The sequence below is a fragment of the Oryx dammah genome, unplaced genomic scaffold (genome assembly GCF_014754425.2).
Source record: "Oryx dammah isolate SB20612 unplaced genomic scaffold, SCBI_Odam_1.1 HiC_scaffold_8, whole genome shotgun sequence".
Classification (NCBI taxonomy): Eukaryota; Metazoa; Chordata; class Mammalia; order Artiodactyla; family Bovidae; genus Oryx; species Oryx dammah.
In genome coordinates this window covers 23,473,013-23,489,970 of record NW_024070192.1, presented here as the reverse complement: position 1 = coordinate 23,489,970, position 16,958 = coordinate 23,473,013, and the positions used below count along the sequence as shown (strand labels likewise).

Sequence of the window (16,958 nt, the reverse complement as noted above, 5' to 3'; positions counted from 1 at the left end):
AGAAGTTGGAGCTCAAGTGTTAAAACTACCAAGGATCTGTAAGGTAAAAGAAGTAACTTTTCTTGAATACCTATTAACATAACAGGTATTGGGATGTTTTAAGACTTTAATACTTTTAAGTGAACGAAGGATAGAAGACAAGAAATATTAATGAAAATAAAATGTAGTTGTGAAACTGGACATTTCAAAGGGCACAGATTTCTAGATTTAGAGCATATTCTGTATGAAGGTTGGCTCTAAGCAAATCTGTGACAAATCTCATTTACTTTTAGAGTTCCCTAATTTCCCTCTTTTTCCTATTCAGGCTCTCAGTTTCAAGTTCTTGCTATTTTTTCTTCCAAGTAAGACTTATTCAAGAACTGATCTGATAAATTCATTTGCATTAAACTGCAAATGAACATTTCAGTGTAATTTATTAGCCTCCTCTCTAAGAATATTTGAGAAAAGTGTCTTTAAGAAGAGAACCTATGGAATTCTCTCCACTAATAAAGGAAGCAAAGCCAGTTATTTCAGGTCCAGTAGGTGTTTCCAAGTTCCCTAGACTCCTATTATAGTCTACCAGCTACTCTATGTCTTAAATAAGGCAGTCTTAGACAACACATTTCAAGTAGTAAATGCTTATTCTACTATGAATGACATTCAATGACATCAGTGAAGGGAGCACATCCAAGAACACAATCAGTTACAACCTAAATACACTTCTTTACGTGGCTATAACTTTTGGCATTTAGTAAGAATATCAGATTTTTTTTCTCTCAGGTAATAGTTATTAAGTTCATTTCTTACTTAGATTTCCAAATTAAAGGAAGCAGGTAATCTTGTTAACATAGCTTACAAGGAATTTCTTCCAGGGTGCGGGAAAACTCCCCAAATGAGGCAATTAAAAAAAAAAAAAGAGGGCTTCCAAGAAACTACGAATACTAACACTTGTGCTCCCATTATGTGTCAAGTACTGTGCTGGGTGACTAGGTAGTTCCATGCTATCCCATCTAATCAGCACACAAAATATGCTAAATGCTTATTCAAAATATAAGAATGCTCATTAACACATACATACCATGTTTGATAAAGCTACTCTGTCTTTAGGAACAACCAATGAAATATCAAAAGTTGCTTTGATGGCAGGTTCATCCCAGCAAGGAAAAGCTCTCCGAGCATCAGTAGCCTTAAAAAAAGAATATGAAATATGAACTATCACTGAATGAACCTACCGGACTATTTCATGTAACAACCATTCTTTCTATCATTCATTCATTCACTTTTTCAAATATTTATTTTCCACTTAATACTAGGCAATAAGCTAGGCACTGATTACAAAGAAAATACAAGGTAGCACTTTCATATACAACACATAGAACTGTCAGCATTTGACCCACTTGTTTAAAGAGATCTCATTCTTTCTGTAAACATAAAAAGAGTAATAAACTTTAAAGCAAAATAAGATTTAGTGGTGCAGCAGAGTATCAGTTATAAAAGAAAGAATCTTTAGTACAATAGAAATAGAACCACTGACAAGATTCTGTATCTTAAAAAGAACAAACAAAATACGCAGAGGTAGAGAAGGCATATTGTTGTTGCTGAGCCCCTCAGTCACGTCTGACTCTGTGACCCAATGGACTGCAGCACACCAGGCTTTCCTGTCCTTCACTATCTCCCAGAGCTTGCTCAAACTCATGTCCATTGAGTCGATAATGCCATCTAATCATTTCATCCTCTGTTGCCCCCTTCTCCTCCTGCCCTCAATCTTTCCCAGCATCAGGGTCTTTTCTAGTGAGTTGGCTCTTCCCATCAGGTGGCCAAAGTATTGGAGCTTCAGTATCAGTTCTTCCAGTGAATATTCAGGGTTGATTTCCTTTAGGATTGACTGATTTGATCTCCTTGCTGGCCAAGGGACTCTCAAAAGTCTTCTCTAGCACCACAGTTCAAAAGCAACAATTCTTCGGTGCTCAGCCTTCTTCATGGTCCAACTCTATACGGACCTTTGTTGGCAAAATGATGTCTCTGCTTTTCTAATACACTGTCTAGGTCTGTCATAGCTTTTTTTCCAAGGAGCAAGCATCTTTTAATTTCATGGCTTCAGTCACTGTCCGCAGTGATTTTGGAGCCCAAGAAAATAAAATCTTGTCACTGTTTCCCCATCTATTTGCCATGAAGTGATGGGATCGGATGCCATGATCTTAGTGTTTTGAATGTTCAGTTGTAAGCCAGTTTTCTCACTCTCCTCTTTCACCTTCATCAAGAGGCTCTTAAGTTCCTTTTCAATTTCTGCCATTAGGGTGGTGTCATCTCCATACCTGAGGTTATTGATATTTCTCCTGGCAATCTTGATTTCAGCTTGTGCTTCATCTAGCCCGGCATTTTGCATGCTGTACTCTGTGTATAAGTTAAATAAGCAGGGTGACAATATACAGCCTTGACGTACTCTTTTCCCAATTTTGAACCAGTCTGTTGTTTCACGTCCGGTTCTAACTGTTGCTTCTTAATTTTTGTTTCTTTTTTGGGAGGGGTGCCTGAACAGCATGTGGGATCTTAGTTCCCCATCAGGGATCAAACTCATGCCCCCAGCAGTAGAAGTGTGGAATCTTAAGCATTGGCCTGCCAGGGAAACATATACTTCTGAAAAAGGATTTCTTGGGGCTTCCTTGGTGGCTCAGTGGTGAAGAACTCGCCTGCCAATGCAGGAGACAAGGGTTTGATCCCTGATCTGAGAATATCCCATGTGCCATGGAGCAACAAGCCCCCTGTGCCACAGCTACGGAGCCTGTGCTCTAGAGCGCAGGAGCTGCAACTACTGAGCCCACATGCTGCAACTACTGAAGCTCATGTGCCTTAGAGCCTGTGTTCTGCAATAGGAGAAGCCACAGCAATGCCTGCGTACCACACCTAGAGAGTAGCCCAGGCCGACCACAACTAGAGAAAAGCCTGCACAGCAACGAAGACCCAGCACAGCCAATAAATAAATATTTTTAAAAAAGGATTTCTCGAAGGAAACATGTAACATGTCTGACTGCACTGTCAAAGAAATAAATTATCAATTCTACTAAACAGTAATTTACATAAGATGTTTGAAAAAGTTAAGTAGGCTGTAAGGAAAAAATACACAGAGAAATTCAAATTAGGAGCAGCACTAAATAAATGAGTTTATACTAGAGGAAATTAAACGAATGACATAGATAGTAAGACTTAAGTTTCCTGATCTGTCTGGCTGCATTGGGCCTTAGTTGCTGCACACAGGATATTTTGGGGTGGTAGGTGGGCTTCTCTCTAGTTGTATCTAGTTGTGGGTGACCCACAAACTGGAGAACAATAATACCAAAGAAGTTCTTGCACTATGGTGAGGTTCTGAACCCCAAGTAAGACTTCCCAGCCTGGGTACTGGACAAAGGGACTGGGAATCCCCAGGAAATCTGGCCTTGAAGGTCAGCGAGATTTGATTACAGGACTTCCAGAGGACTAGGGGAAACAGAGACTCCAGTCTTGGAGGGCACAAACAAAATCTTGCACGCACCAAGACCCAGAGGAAAGGAGCAGTGACCCCACAGGAGACTGAGTCACAACCACCTGCTAGTGTTGGAAGGTCTCCTGTGGAGGTATGGGTTGACAGGGGCTCACCACAGGGACAGAGGCACTGGCAGCATCAGGCCAGGAAGGCCCCTCCCTTGGCATACTAAACCCTCTTGGAGTTTGCCATTAACCCTACCATAGGGCAAACAACTACCAGGGAGGGAGTGCAACCACACCCATCGGCAGATAATTGGATTAAAGCTTTACTGAGCAAGGCCCTGCCCACCAGAGCAAGACCCAGTTTTTCTCACTGCCAGTCCCTCCCATCAGGAAGCTTACACAAGCCTCTTAGCCTCCTCCATCAGAGGGCAGATCGAAGAAGCAAAAAGCACAGTCCCACAGCAGCTAAGACAAAAACCATAACCAAACAAAAGTTAATCTCGATGAAAAAGCAGAAAGTTGTATCACAGATGAAGGGACAGGATAAAACCCCAGAAAAACAACTAAATGAAGTGGAGATAGGCAACCTTCCAGAAAAAGAACTCAGAAAAATGATAATGAAGATGATCCAGGATCTCGTGAGAACAATGAAGATGCAAGAAATGTTTACCAAAGACCTACAAGAACAAAAAGCAGATGAATAATATACTAGAAGGAATCAAGAGCAGAATAACTGAGGCAAAAGAAGAGATAAATGACCTGGAGGACAGAATGGTGGAAACCACTGCTGTATAACAGCATATAGAAAAAAGGATGAAAAGAAATGAAGACAGCCTGAGACCCCTGGGACAACACTGAATGCACCAACATTCACAACACAAGAGTCCCAGAAGGAGGAGGGAGAAAAAAAGGGCCTGAGAAAATATCTGAAGTAACAGCTGAAAATCTCCCTAACATGGGAAAGGAAACAGTTAACCAAGTCCAGGCAGCACAGAGAGTCCCAGGAAGGATAAACCCAAGGAGGAACACACTGAGACACATAGTAATCAAACTGACAAAAATTAAAGACAAAGATAAAATATTAAAAGCAACAAGAGAAAAATAACAAATAACATATAAGGGAACTCCCATCAGGCTATCAGCTGATTTCTCAATAGAAACTCCACAAGACAGAAACGAACAGCATGATATATTTAAAGTGATGAAAGGGAAGAACCTATAACCAAGAATACCCAGAAAGACTCTCCTTCAGAGTTGATGGAGAAATCAAAAGCTTTCCAGACAAGCAGAAGTTAAGAGAATTCAGCACCACCAAGCCAGGTTTACAACAAACGCTAAAGGAACTTTAAGAAGGAAACACAAGAGAAGGAAAAGATCTTCAAAAAATAAACCCCAAACAATTAAGAAAACGGTAATAGGATCATAGCTACTGATAATTACCTTAAACATAAATGGATTAAATGCACCAACCGAAAGACATGCACTGGCTAGGCAGATGAAAACATGTGCATGTATGTACTTCCACTTACATCACTGTGCTTGGCCCCCCAACTGTATGGAACTCTTTTATATTGTTAAGTTAATCATATTCCCAATATGGCTTAAAATTATAATTATCTTTTATTTTTTGTCTGGCTATTCGTTGGGGAAACTGATAAACACCTTTTACTATGGTGATTATGTAACTATTCCTCACTTTATACCACTGTATCACGATTGGTCAACAGAAAATTAATAGTACTCTATATCACCAAACAAAACTACAATTTTACAGAAAAACCTGTAATCACTTTTTAAATACAAATGCCCAGTATTGCACTTTTTCCTCCAGAGCTCCAGGTATGCTTCTAATGAGCAGTTATGTTTAAAAACAACTGGACTATATGATGATCTTTTATCTAGTTTACTTTTTCTATTTCACATTCAGTCCTCCCATTTCATTTAGTTTATGTTTTCGAATTTTTCCATCTTTTTCTTTTTTTTTAAATGTTCTTTCTCAAGCCTTTATCAAGCATAGTAAAAAAGCTTATGTGTGTGGATCACAATAAACTGTGGAAAATTCTGAAAGAGATGGGAATACCAGACCACCTGACCTGCCTCTTGAGAAATCTGTATGCAGGTCAGGAAGCAAGTTAGAACTGGACATGGAACAACAGACTGGTTCCAAATAGGAAAAGGAGTACATTAAGGCTGTATATTGTCACCCTGCTTATTTAACTTCTATGCAGAGTACATCATGAGAAATGCTGGACTGGAAGAAACACAAGCTGGAATCAAGATTGCCAGGACAAATATCAATAACCTCAGATATGCAGATAACACCACCCTTATGGCAGAAAGTGAAGAGGAACTAAAAGCCTCTTGATGAAAGTGAAAGAGGGGAGTGAAAAAGTTGGCTTAAAGCTCAACATTCAGAAAATGAAGATCATGGCATCCGGTCCCATCACTTCATGGGAAATTGATGGGGAAACAGTGGAAACAGTGTCAGACTTTATTTTTGGGGGCTCCAAAATCACTGCAGATGGTGACTGCAGCCATGAAATTAAAAGATGCTTACTCCTTGGAAGAAAAGTTATGACCAATCTAGATAGCATATTCAAAAGCAGAGACATTACTTTGCCGACTAAGGTCCGTCTAGTCAAGGCTATGGTTTTTCTGTGGTCATGTATGGATGTGAGAGTTGGACTGGGAAGAAGGCTGAGCGCCGAAGAATTGATGCTTTTGAACTGTGGTGTTGGAGAAGACTCTTGAGAGTCCTTTGGACTGCAAGGAGATCCAACCAGTCCATTCTGAAGGAGATCAGCCCTGGGATTTCTTTGGAAGGAATGATGCTAAAGCTGAAACTCCAGTACTTTGGCCACCTCATGCGAAGAGTTGACTCACTGGAAAAGACTCTGATGCTGGGAGGGATCAGGGGCAGGAGGAGAAGGGGACGACCGAGGACGAGATGGCTGGATGGCATCATGGACTCGATGGACGTGAGTCTGAGTGAACTCCGGGAGTTGGTGATGGACAGGGAGGCCTGGCGTGCTACGATTCATGGGGTCGCAAAGTTGGACACAACTGAGTGACTGAACTGAACTGAACTGATACACATACATAAATAATATGTATGATATATAGATTTTAGAAAACTTATGAATTTTTGCCTAACTAAAAATTTATGATATTTTGATTCCATTTGTTTGACTTAGTATGAATAGAATGCTACATTTCTAATTAGGAAGATGAAATAAGCAACAAAGGTTTACTGTATAGCACAGGGAACTATAGTCAATATCTTATAATAAACTATAATGGAAAATAATTTCAAAAACAATATATGCATAACTGAATCACCTTGCTGTACACCTGAAACACTGTAAGTCAACTATACTTCAATAGTATATATATTAAGCAAAAAACAAACAAAGGACAAGGTGATAAAAGCAATCAAAGGTACACTTAGGGGATAGACACTAGAGCTAAATCTATTATTAAATGTTCCTGAAGAAGAGATCAGAGCAGAAACATAATGAAGATGCAACAGAAGAAAATACTGCTATACTGACGAAAGATCTGAATCTGAATGTGAGTAGGGTTCTGCTGCTGCTGCTGCTAAGTCACTTCAGTCGTGTCCAACTCTGTGCGACCCCACAGATTGGCAGCCCACCAGGCTCCACTGTCCCTGGGACTCTCCAGGCAAGAACACTGGAGTGGGTTGCCATTTCCTTCTCCAAGGCATGAAAGTGAAAAGTGAAAGTGAAGTGGCTCAGTCATGTCAGACTCTTAGCCACCCCATGGACTGCAGCCCACCAGGCTCCTCTGTCCATGGGATTTGCCAGGCAAGAGTACTGGAGTGGGGTGCCATTGTCTTCTCCCGAGTAGGGTTCACCAATTATTAAAAGTTAATGAAAAGTGAACACCTGGTAAAAATTTTTAGGTACAAAGAAATAATTTAAAAAGCAATCACAAAGAAAATACAGCAAAATTTTAAATTGTGTTACTCTACAAAGGGAGAAGACACATTTTAGTCTGACTCCTCCTATTTGACAACATGAGATGTAAAAGACTTTCGAACAACGTATTTTTTTAATATTTATTTTTATTTATTTATTAGGCTGTGCCAAAAGACAGAGAACTTATCATTAGCAGACCTGCCTTATAAGAAATACTGAAAGAAGTCCTGTAAGCTCAAGTGAAATACAGTAAATGTAACTCAAATCCATACAAAGAAATGGAGAACACTATGAAGGGGAACACATAGGAATTATAAAGACAGCATAAATATTTTTATTTGGGTTTTGTCTGTTTTTCATTTTTGGTTGCACCACACAGCTCACAGGATTTTAGGTCCCCAACAAGGGACTGAACCCTGACCCGCGCCCTGTAGTAGAAAGTCCTAACCACTAGCCTACCAAGGAATTCCCATAAACATTTTTATTTGTAATTCTTTTCTGTTTTGTCTTTAATTCTGTCTTTAAAAGGCAACTGTATAAGGTAATAATTAGAAAATGACTGACAGGCTTAGATGTATTAATACTATATAAAGATCAAATTTTTATGACAATAATAGCATGAAGGAGTCAGGAGCTACAACGAAGCAAAGTTTTTATACATTAAAAAAATTTTCATATTAACCTGAACTATATTGGGTTTCTTTCAGTTCAGTTCAGTTCAGTTCAGTCGCTCAGTCATGTCCGACTCTTTGTGACCCCATGAATCGCAGTATGCCAGGCCTCCCTGTTGATCACCATCTCCCGGAGTTCACTCAGACTCACGTCCATAGAGTCCATGATGCCATCCAGCCATCTCATCCTCTGTCGTCCCCTTCTCCTCCTGCCCCCAATCCCTCCCAGCATCAGAGTCTTTGCCAGTGAGTCAACTCTTCGCATGAGGTGGCTAAAGTACTGGAGTTTCAGCTTTAGCATCATTCCTTCCAAAGAAATCCCAGGGTTGATCTCCTTCAGAACGGACTGGTTGGATCTCCTTGCAGTCCAAGGGACTCTCAAGAGTCTTCTCCAACACCACAGTTCAAAAGCATCAATTCTTCGGTGCTCAGCCTTCTTCACAGTCCAACTCTCACATCCATACATGACCACAGGAAAAACCATAGCCTTGACTAGACGGACCTTAGTCAGCAAAGTAATGTCTCTGCTTTTGAATATGCTATCTAGGTTGGTCATAACTTTTCTTCCAAGGAGTAAGCGTCTTTTAATTTCATGGCTGCAATCACCATCTGCAGTGATTATGGAGCCCCCCAAAATAAAGTCTGACACTGTTTCCACTGTTTCCCCATCGATTTCCCATGAAGTGATGGGACTGGATGCCAAGATCTTCATTTTCTGAATGTTGAGCTTTAAGTCAACTTTTTCGCTCTCCTCTTTCACTTTCATCAAGAAGCTTTTTAGCTCCTCTTCACTTTTTGCCATAAGGGTGGTGTCATCTGCATATCTGAGGTGATTGATATTTCTCCTGGCAATCTTGATTCCAGCTTGTGTTTCTTCCAGTCCAGCGTTTCTGGGTTTCTTTAATATTTATTTGGCTGTGCCAGGTCTTAGTTGTGGCATGCAAGATCTTCAGTTGCAGCACATAGAATCTAGTTCCCTCACCAAGAATCAAACCTAGGCCCCACGCATTGGGAGCTCAGAGTCGTAGCCACTGGACCACCAGGGTGGTCTCTAGACCAACATTTATGTACCTCTGAAAGAGAAAAATTGTAAGCCAATTGAATCACTCTTATTGAAGAAGTTGGGCTTGTCAAGGGAAAACTCACTCCAAAGAAACTATGGGGTGTCTCAGTTAAAAGATAAGAAACTACTCTGTGATGAGAATTCTAAGTTGAGTGCTGTAAGAAAGTGGAGGCAATTTTATCAGCGAGTATTATCTTTTCTGTGAATATAAAGAGGGCAAACTAGAGCAAGCCTAAGACTGCATTGGGTAAAAAAAGGCAGCAGTCACTCATTTTAACCAAGAGAGGGAGTTGTTTGTCTTTTGTAATGAACAAAAGGACCTTGTTTTTGTCTGTGCTTGGAGGAAATTACGAAGGGGCCTTGTTTTGTCTCACCTTATCATGGTGTCAAAGTAGTAACCTTGCTGAGGCTGGCACTCTGTTTACATCCAACAGGAAAACAACATGTATTAGCTTTAGTGCTAGGACAACTTATGTCAGGGGCTGCTCTTTTTTTCTTCCCCCTCCCCCAACAAACGTTTTATATGTTCAGTAAAACTGGTTGTATATAAAGGCAAGTGAAAGATTTCCTGATATCCCAATACTCAGGAAGTATACCACCTACATACTCTCCCTTTAAAAATCATTTGGAGACACACTCCAACAAATCATTCCAAGATGAAGAAGTGCTCAAAAGGGTTAGAGATAAGCACTGGAATCACACTCTCACATACACACATACACACAGGTAACAACATTATATTTACATATATACATATATATATATAAAATCCACATATATCTGTGTATAACTATATATGCATACATACAGGTAAAAAAACTTCAACACCTGGATTGCTTTTATACTTTGTATCTGTGGCTTTTCCTACTAAATTAATACTGATACTGCTACAAAAATATCATTCCCCAGCCCACATCCCTAATTCTCTCCCCTGTATAATAAAGATAACTGAATACAGAATAAAAATTTCAAAATCATTAATACAATTACGGTTACAGGCATCTAGCTTCAAATAATCAGGCGAATAAGAGAACAGACCTTTGTGAGAACATCTCACTGAAGATCGTGATTTTTTTTTGGCTGCCCTGGGTCTTTGTTGTGGCACATGGGCTCTTCATTGCTGATGTGGGCTTTCTCTACTTGTGGCCATCGGGGGCTACTCTCTGGTTATGGTGTGCAAGCTGCTCACCACCATGGCTTCTGTTACTGCAGAGCATGGGCTCCAGGGTGCTAGCTCAAGCAGTTGTGGTGCGTGGACTTTGTTGCCCTGCAGCATGTGGAATCTTAGCACCTGGACCAGGGACCAAGCCCATGTCCCCTGCATTGGCAGGAGATCCTTTCTGTTTTTTAAAAAATAATTTTATTTCATTTTTTATTTTTGGTTGTGCTTTGTTTTTGTTGCTGCACGGACTTTTCGAAAAGTTGTGGCTACTCTTTGATGTGACGTGCAGGCTCTAGGGTGCCCAGGCTTCAGTATCTGTGGCAGGCAGGCTCAGCAGTTGCGGCTCCTGGGTTCTAGAGCACAGGCTCAATAGTTGTGGTGTATGGGCTCAGCTGTTCCACAGCATGTGGAATCTTCCCAGGTCAGGAATAGAACCCATGTCTCCTCCACCGGCAGATGGATTCTTTACTACTGAGTCACCAGGGAAGCCTCTGGCAGGCAGATTCTCAACCACAGGTCCACGAGAGAAGTCCCAAGATCATAATATTTTAAAGAATGCATGCGTGCTAAGTCACATCAGTCGTGTCCAACTCCTTGCAACCCCACTGACTATAGCCCACGAGGCTCCTCTGTCCATGGGATTCTCCAGACAAGAATATTGCAGCAGGTGGCCATTTCCTCCTCCAGGGGATCTTTTCAACCCAGGGATTGAACCAGCATCACTTAGCGTCTCCTGCATTGACAGGCGGACCTTTACCACTAGCGCCACCTGGGAAGCTCGTATTTTAAAGAATACCATACCTCAAATTGTGTGACAGCAGCATAGCGCACCTCTCCAGAAGGGGTAGTGTATTTACTTCTGTAGAAACCTTTCATTTTATCATTCAGTTCGCCAACAAAATCTATCTTTAAGGTTCCTGTACCTGTGATTGAAGATAAATGAAAATACTTTCATGGAGATATTAAGTACAAGTTATCAGAAGTATGTCATTAAGCATTAATTCACAGCTACTGACAATGTTCAAATCATTCCTTCGTTTCTCAAACACTCCTCTTGGCAATGTACAGAATATAGTATTTACTAAAATAAATGGCAAACTAATCCTAAAGGAAACCTTAAAGTCATGTTTAGAGTGACTGCTAAGAAAGTTCTTTAATTTTACTAGTGAGTTTCAAATCACCAATACACGAAAAGCAGGAAAAGAAATAAATATATTCAATGTATGACTGACTATTATCCACTGGTGCTCTAAAAGTATTTAGTTGGGCAGGCACTGTCTCCATTTTGTGAGATGAAGAAACTAACCCTAAAGTTAAATAACTTGCCCAAGGTCACACAATTAGTAAGTAGCAATCAGATTAAAAACTTAGGTCTGTTTAATCCAAAATTCATGCTCTCTGCCAATTATGCCATATAGATTGATCCTTTCCTGAAATCTAAGAATATTAAAGAAATAAATTTAAATCAATAATTATTAATGCAAATAAAAATACAACCTGAATACATATTCTATTGTTATATAAAGCAAAATCAATTTAGATAAAATAGGAGGTTTTTTTAATTGAAGTATAGTTGATTTACAATGTTGTGCCAATCTCTGCTGTACAGTACAGTGACTCAGTTATACCCATAAAGACATTCTTTTTTTATACAAAATGAGAGTTTTTACGAATATATATACAGCTGACCCTTGAATAATACGGGGGTTAATCCACCTATAATTTCTAGGTGCTTAGTTGCTAAGTCGTGTCTGACTATTTGTGATCCCATGGATTGTAGCTCACCAGGCTCCTCCATTCATGGGATTTCCCAGGCAAGAATACTGGAGTGGGTTGCCATTTCCTTCTCCAGGGGAACTTCCCAACCCAGGGTCTCCTGCCTTGGCAGGCAGATTCTTTACCACTGAACCACCTGAGAAACCCAAAAAAACATGGAGCGATTCACAAATTTGCATGTCTTCCTTGCGCAGGGCCATGCTAATCTTCTCTGTATTGTTCCAATTTTAGTATATGCACAGCCTATAGTGAAGTCGCCCAGTCGTGTCTGACTCTTTGTGACCCCATGGACTGTAGCCTACCAGGCTCCTCTGTCCATGCGATTTTCCAGGCAATAAATAGTCCTGGAGTGGATTGTCATTTCCTTCTCCAGGGGATCTTCCCAACCCAGGGATTGAACCCGGGTCTCCTGCATTGTAGACAGACGCTTTACCATCTGAGCCACCAGGGAAGTCCCATGCACAGCCTAAGCAAGCACAATAAAAGCAACTATCACCTCCAGAGGCACCACTGGGATAGGGGCCTTCCATATCTGCAGTTTCTCCATTATCTCCAAATTCAACCAACCTTGGACTGTGAGGTACTCTATTTACTACTGAAAAACATCTGAGTATAAGTGCACCCATGCAGCTCAAACCTGTGTTGTTCAAGCATCAACTATACTTTCTTTCATAACAGAAAAAACCTTATCACTATTATCTAGTGTCATCTACTAAATTCAGAGTCATGACAAAACAATAATCCCATTCTACATTTTATAAATCCAGTCACAAAAAACCCCCAAAATATTGACTTTGTAATTGATCCCTTTAAAGTGCCTATTTATAAAAGAATCCATAACATGGGAATCTAACAAATCAGAGGTATAATATGACCATAAAGTAATTAGCCACTTATATCAAAACTTTTATATCCTAATGCTTCAAACTAACATTTTAGAAAGTTTGCAGAGCAATGACACTGACATTGTTCAAAATGTTCTTGACTTTCTGACATATCGTTTTGGATGTTCAAAAAGTCAAATCCTAAAAAAAAAAAAAAAAAAAGTCAAATCTTCACCTTCCAAAATTGAATTTGCTTTTTGGAAATGTCCAAGTCATAAAAAATTCAAGTCTGCAGATTATGTGAATAAAAAATTGCAATCTATTTCTAGACAAAACACTAATTGTGCCTATTAAGTAATTAAGCTAATTTCCTTATATGCCTCAAACTGGTTTTGAAAGTAATTTCAAGTAAAAATTTCAGAAGTCTGCAGCAAAATCACAACTAAACAAAGTATCACATTCTGAATCATGCTAGGAAAATAAAAACAAACAACTCAGTTGAAGGTCCACTGAACAGACATTTGTGATAGTATTTTTTTTTAAATTGGACATCCTGGCTGAAGAGATCAATAAATACTTTTTTTTTTAAAGAGAATGATAGATTACTGGGACAGTAAATATAAAAACAGTAAAAGAATCTGAAACAATTCTGACTGATACTAAAGAATTTAGCTATAAATAATATAACATTTCTCTATTTTCATTAGGAATTCATTGATTTTAAAAAAAGGGCATATGTGTTCACAGTAATCAAGTTTTTGCTGTTGTTTAGTCGCTAAGTCATGTCCAACTCTGCAACCCAGGCTCCTTTGTCCAAGGGATTTCCCAGGCAAGGATACTGGAATCGGTTGCCATTTCCTTCTCCTTGGATCTTCCCAACCCAGGGATCAAACCCACGTCTCCTGCTTGGCTGGTGAATTCTTTACTGCTGAGCCACCCCTGGGAAGCCCCATAAAGTTAGTAAAGAATATCTATTAGACTAGGAAAACCTCTTTAAAAATAGAACTGTTGGATGAAATTTTATGTTCAGTTCAGTTGCTCAGTCGTGTCCGACTCTTTGGGACCCCATGAAAGGCAGCACGCCAGGCCTCCCTGTCCATCACCAACTCCCGTCCACCAGACTCACGTCCATAGAGTCAGTGATGGCATCCAGCCATCTCATCCTCTGTCGTCCCCTTCTCCTCCTGCCCCCAATCCCTCCCAGCATCAGAGTCTTTGACAATGAGTCAACTTTTCACATGAGGTGGCCAAAGTACTGGAGTTTCAGCTTTAGCATCATTCCTTCCAAAGAAATCCCAGGGCTGATCTCCTTCAGAACGGACTGGTTGGATCTCCTTGCAGTCCAAGGGACTCTCAAGAGTCTTCTCCAACACCACAGTTCAAAAGCATCAATTCTGCGGCGCTCAGCTTTCTTCCCAGTCCAACTCTCACATCCATACATGACCACAGGAAAAACCATAGCCTTGACTCGATGGACCTTAGTCGGCAAAGTAATGTCTCTGCTTTTGAATATGCTATCTAGGTTGGTCATAACTTTTCTTCCAAGGAGTAAGCGTCTTTTAATTTCATGGCTGCAGTCACCATCTGCAGTGATTTCGGAGCCCCCCCAAATAAAGTCTGACACTGTTTCCTCATCTATTTCCCATGAAGTGATGGGACCTGATGCCATGATCTTCATTTTCTGAATGTTGAGCTTTAAGCCAACTTTTTCACTCCCCTCTTTCACTTTCATCAAGAGGCTTTTTAGCTCCTCTTCACTTTCTGCCATAAGAGTGGTGTCATCTGCATATCTGAGGTGACTGATATTTCTCCTGGCAATCTTGATTCCAGCTTGTGTTTCTTCCAGCCCAGCGTCTCTCATGATGTACTCTGCATAGAAGTTAAATAAGCAGGGTGACAATATACAGCCTTAATGTACTCGTTTTCCTATTTGGAACCAGTCTGTTGTTCCATGTCCAGTTCTAACTGTTGCTTCCTGACCTGCACACAGGTTTCTCAAGAGGCAGGTCAGGTGGTCTGGTATTCCCATCTCTTTCAGAATTTTCCACAGTTTATTGTGATCCACACAGTCAAAGGCTTTGGCATAGTTAATAAAGCAGAAATAGACGTTTTTCTGGAACTCTCTTGCTTTTTCCATGATCCAGCAAATGTTGGCAATTTGATCTCTGGTTCCTCTGCCTTTTCTAAAACCAACTTGAACATCCAGAAGTTCACGGTTCATGTATTGCTGAAGCCCGGTTTGGAGAATTTTGGGCATTACTTTACTAGTGTGTGAGATGAGTGCAATTGTGCAGTAGTTTGAGCATTCTTTGGCATTGCCTTTCTTTGGGATTAGAATGAAAACTGACCTTTTCCGGTCCTGTGGCCACTTCTGAGTTTTCCAAATTTGCTGGCGTATTGAGTGCAGCACTTTCACAGCATCATCTTTCAGGATTTGAAATAGCTCAACTGGAATTCCATCACCTCCACTAGCTTTGTTCGTAGTGATGCTTCCTAAGGCCCACTTGACTTCACATTCCAGGATGTCTGGCTCTAGATGAGTGATCACACCATTGTGATTATCTGGGTCGTGCAGATATTTTTTGTACAGTTCTTCTGTGTATTCTTGCCACCTCTTCTTAATATCTTCTGCTTCTGTTAGGTCCATACCATTTCTGTCCTTTATCGAGCCCATCTTTGCATGAAATGTTCCTCGATTTCTTTGCATTGATCACTGAAGAAGGCTTTCTTATCTCTTTTTGCTATTCTTTGGAACTCTGCATTCAGATGCTTATATCTTCCCTTTTCTCCTTTGTTTTTCGCCTCTCTTCTTTTCACAGCTATTTGTAAGGCCTCCTCAGACAGCCATTTTGCTTTTTTGCATTTCTTTTCCATGGGGATTGTCTTGATCCCTGTCTCATGTACAATGTCACGAACCTCATTCCATAGTTTATCAGGCACTCTATTTATCAGATCTAGGCCCTGAAATCTATTTCTCCCTTCCACTGTATAATCATAAGGGATTTGATTTAGGTCATACCTGAATGGTCTCGTGGTTTTCCCTACTTTCTTCAATTTAAGTCTGAATTTGGTAATAGGAGTTCATGATCTGAGCCACAGTCAGCTCCTGGTCTTGTTTTTGTTGACTGTATAGAGCTTCTCCATCTTTGGCTGCAAAGAATATAATCAATCTGATTTCGGTGTTGACCATCTGGTGATGTCCATGTGTAGAGTCTTCTCTTGTGTTGTTGGAAGAGAATGTTTGCTATGACCAGTGCATTTTCTTGGCAAAACTCTATTAGTCTATGCCCTGCTTCATTCTGCATTCCAAGGCCAAATTTGCCTGTTACTCCAGGTGTTTCTTGACTTCCTACTTTTGCATTCCAGTCCCCTATAATGAAAAGGACATCTTTTTTGTGTGTTAGTTCTAAAAGGTCTTGTAGGTCTTCATAGAACCATTCGACTTCAGCTTCTTCAGCATTACTGGTTGGGGCACAGACTTGGATTATTGTGGTATTGAATGGTTTGCCTTGGAAACGAACAGAGACCATTCTGTCGTTTTTGAGATTGCATCCAAGTACTGCATTTCGGACTCTTTTGTTGACCATGATGGCTACTCCATTTCTTCTGAGGGATTCCTGCCAGCAGTAGTAGATATAATAGTCATCTGAGTTAAATTCACCCATTCCAGTCCATTTTAGTTCGCTGATTCCTAGAATGTTGATGTTCACTCTTGCCATCTCTTGTTTGACCACTTCCAATTTGCCTTGATTCATGGACCTGACATTCCAGGTTCCTATGCAATATTGCTCTTTACAGCATCAGACCTTGCTTCTATCACCAGTCACATCCACAGCTGGGTATTGTTTTTGCTTTGGCTCCATCCCTTCATTCTTTCTGGAGTTATTTCTCCACTGATCTCTAGTAGTGTGTTGGGCACCTAGTGACCTGGGGAGTTCCTCTTTCAGTATCCTATCATTTTGCCTTTTCATACTGTTCATGGGGTTCTCAAGGCAAGACTATTGAAGTGGTTTGCCATTCCCTTCTCCAGTGGATCACATTCTGTCAGACCTCTCCACCATGACCCGCCCGTCTTGTGTT

The 16,958-nt window shown here is 40.4% G+C and overlaps 1 protein-coding gene and 1 non-coding gene across 2 annotated transcripts in view; both read right to left on the bottom strand.

Moving 5' to 3' along the window:
* The window catches only part of NPEPPS (aminopeptidase puromycin sensitive), a 115,630-nt gene that overhangs the window by 28,947 nt on the left and 69,725 nt on the right, over positions 1-16,958 (bottom strand). Inside the window, exons 4-5 of the mRNA XM_040245547.1 lie at positions 11,080-11,201; positions 1,058-1,165 (exon numbers count right to left, since the gene is read on the bottom strand). Of these exons, the coding sequence (XP_040101481.1) occupies positions 1,058-1,165; positions 11,080-11,201 (230 nt within the window). The remainder of the gene's footprint in view (positions 1-1,057; positions 1,166-11,079; positions 11,202-16,958) is intronic.
* Positions 12,204-12,306, bottom strand: LOC120867516. The gene has a single exon (XR_005721938.1). It is a non-coding gene; the product is annotated as a U6 spliceosomal RNA (small nuclear RNA).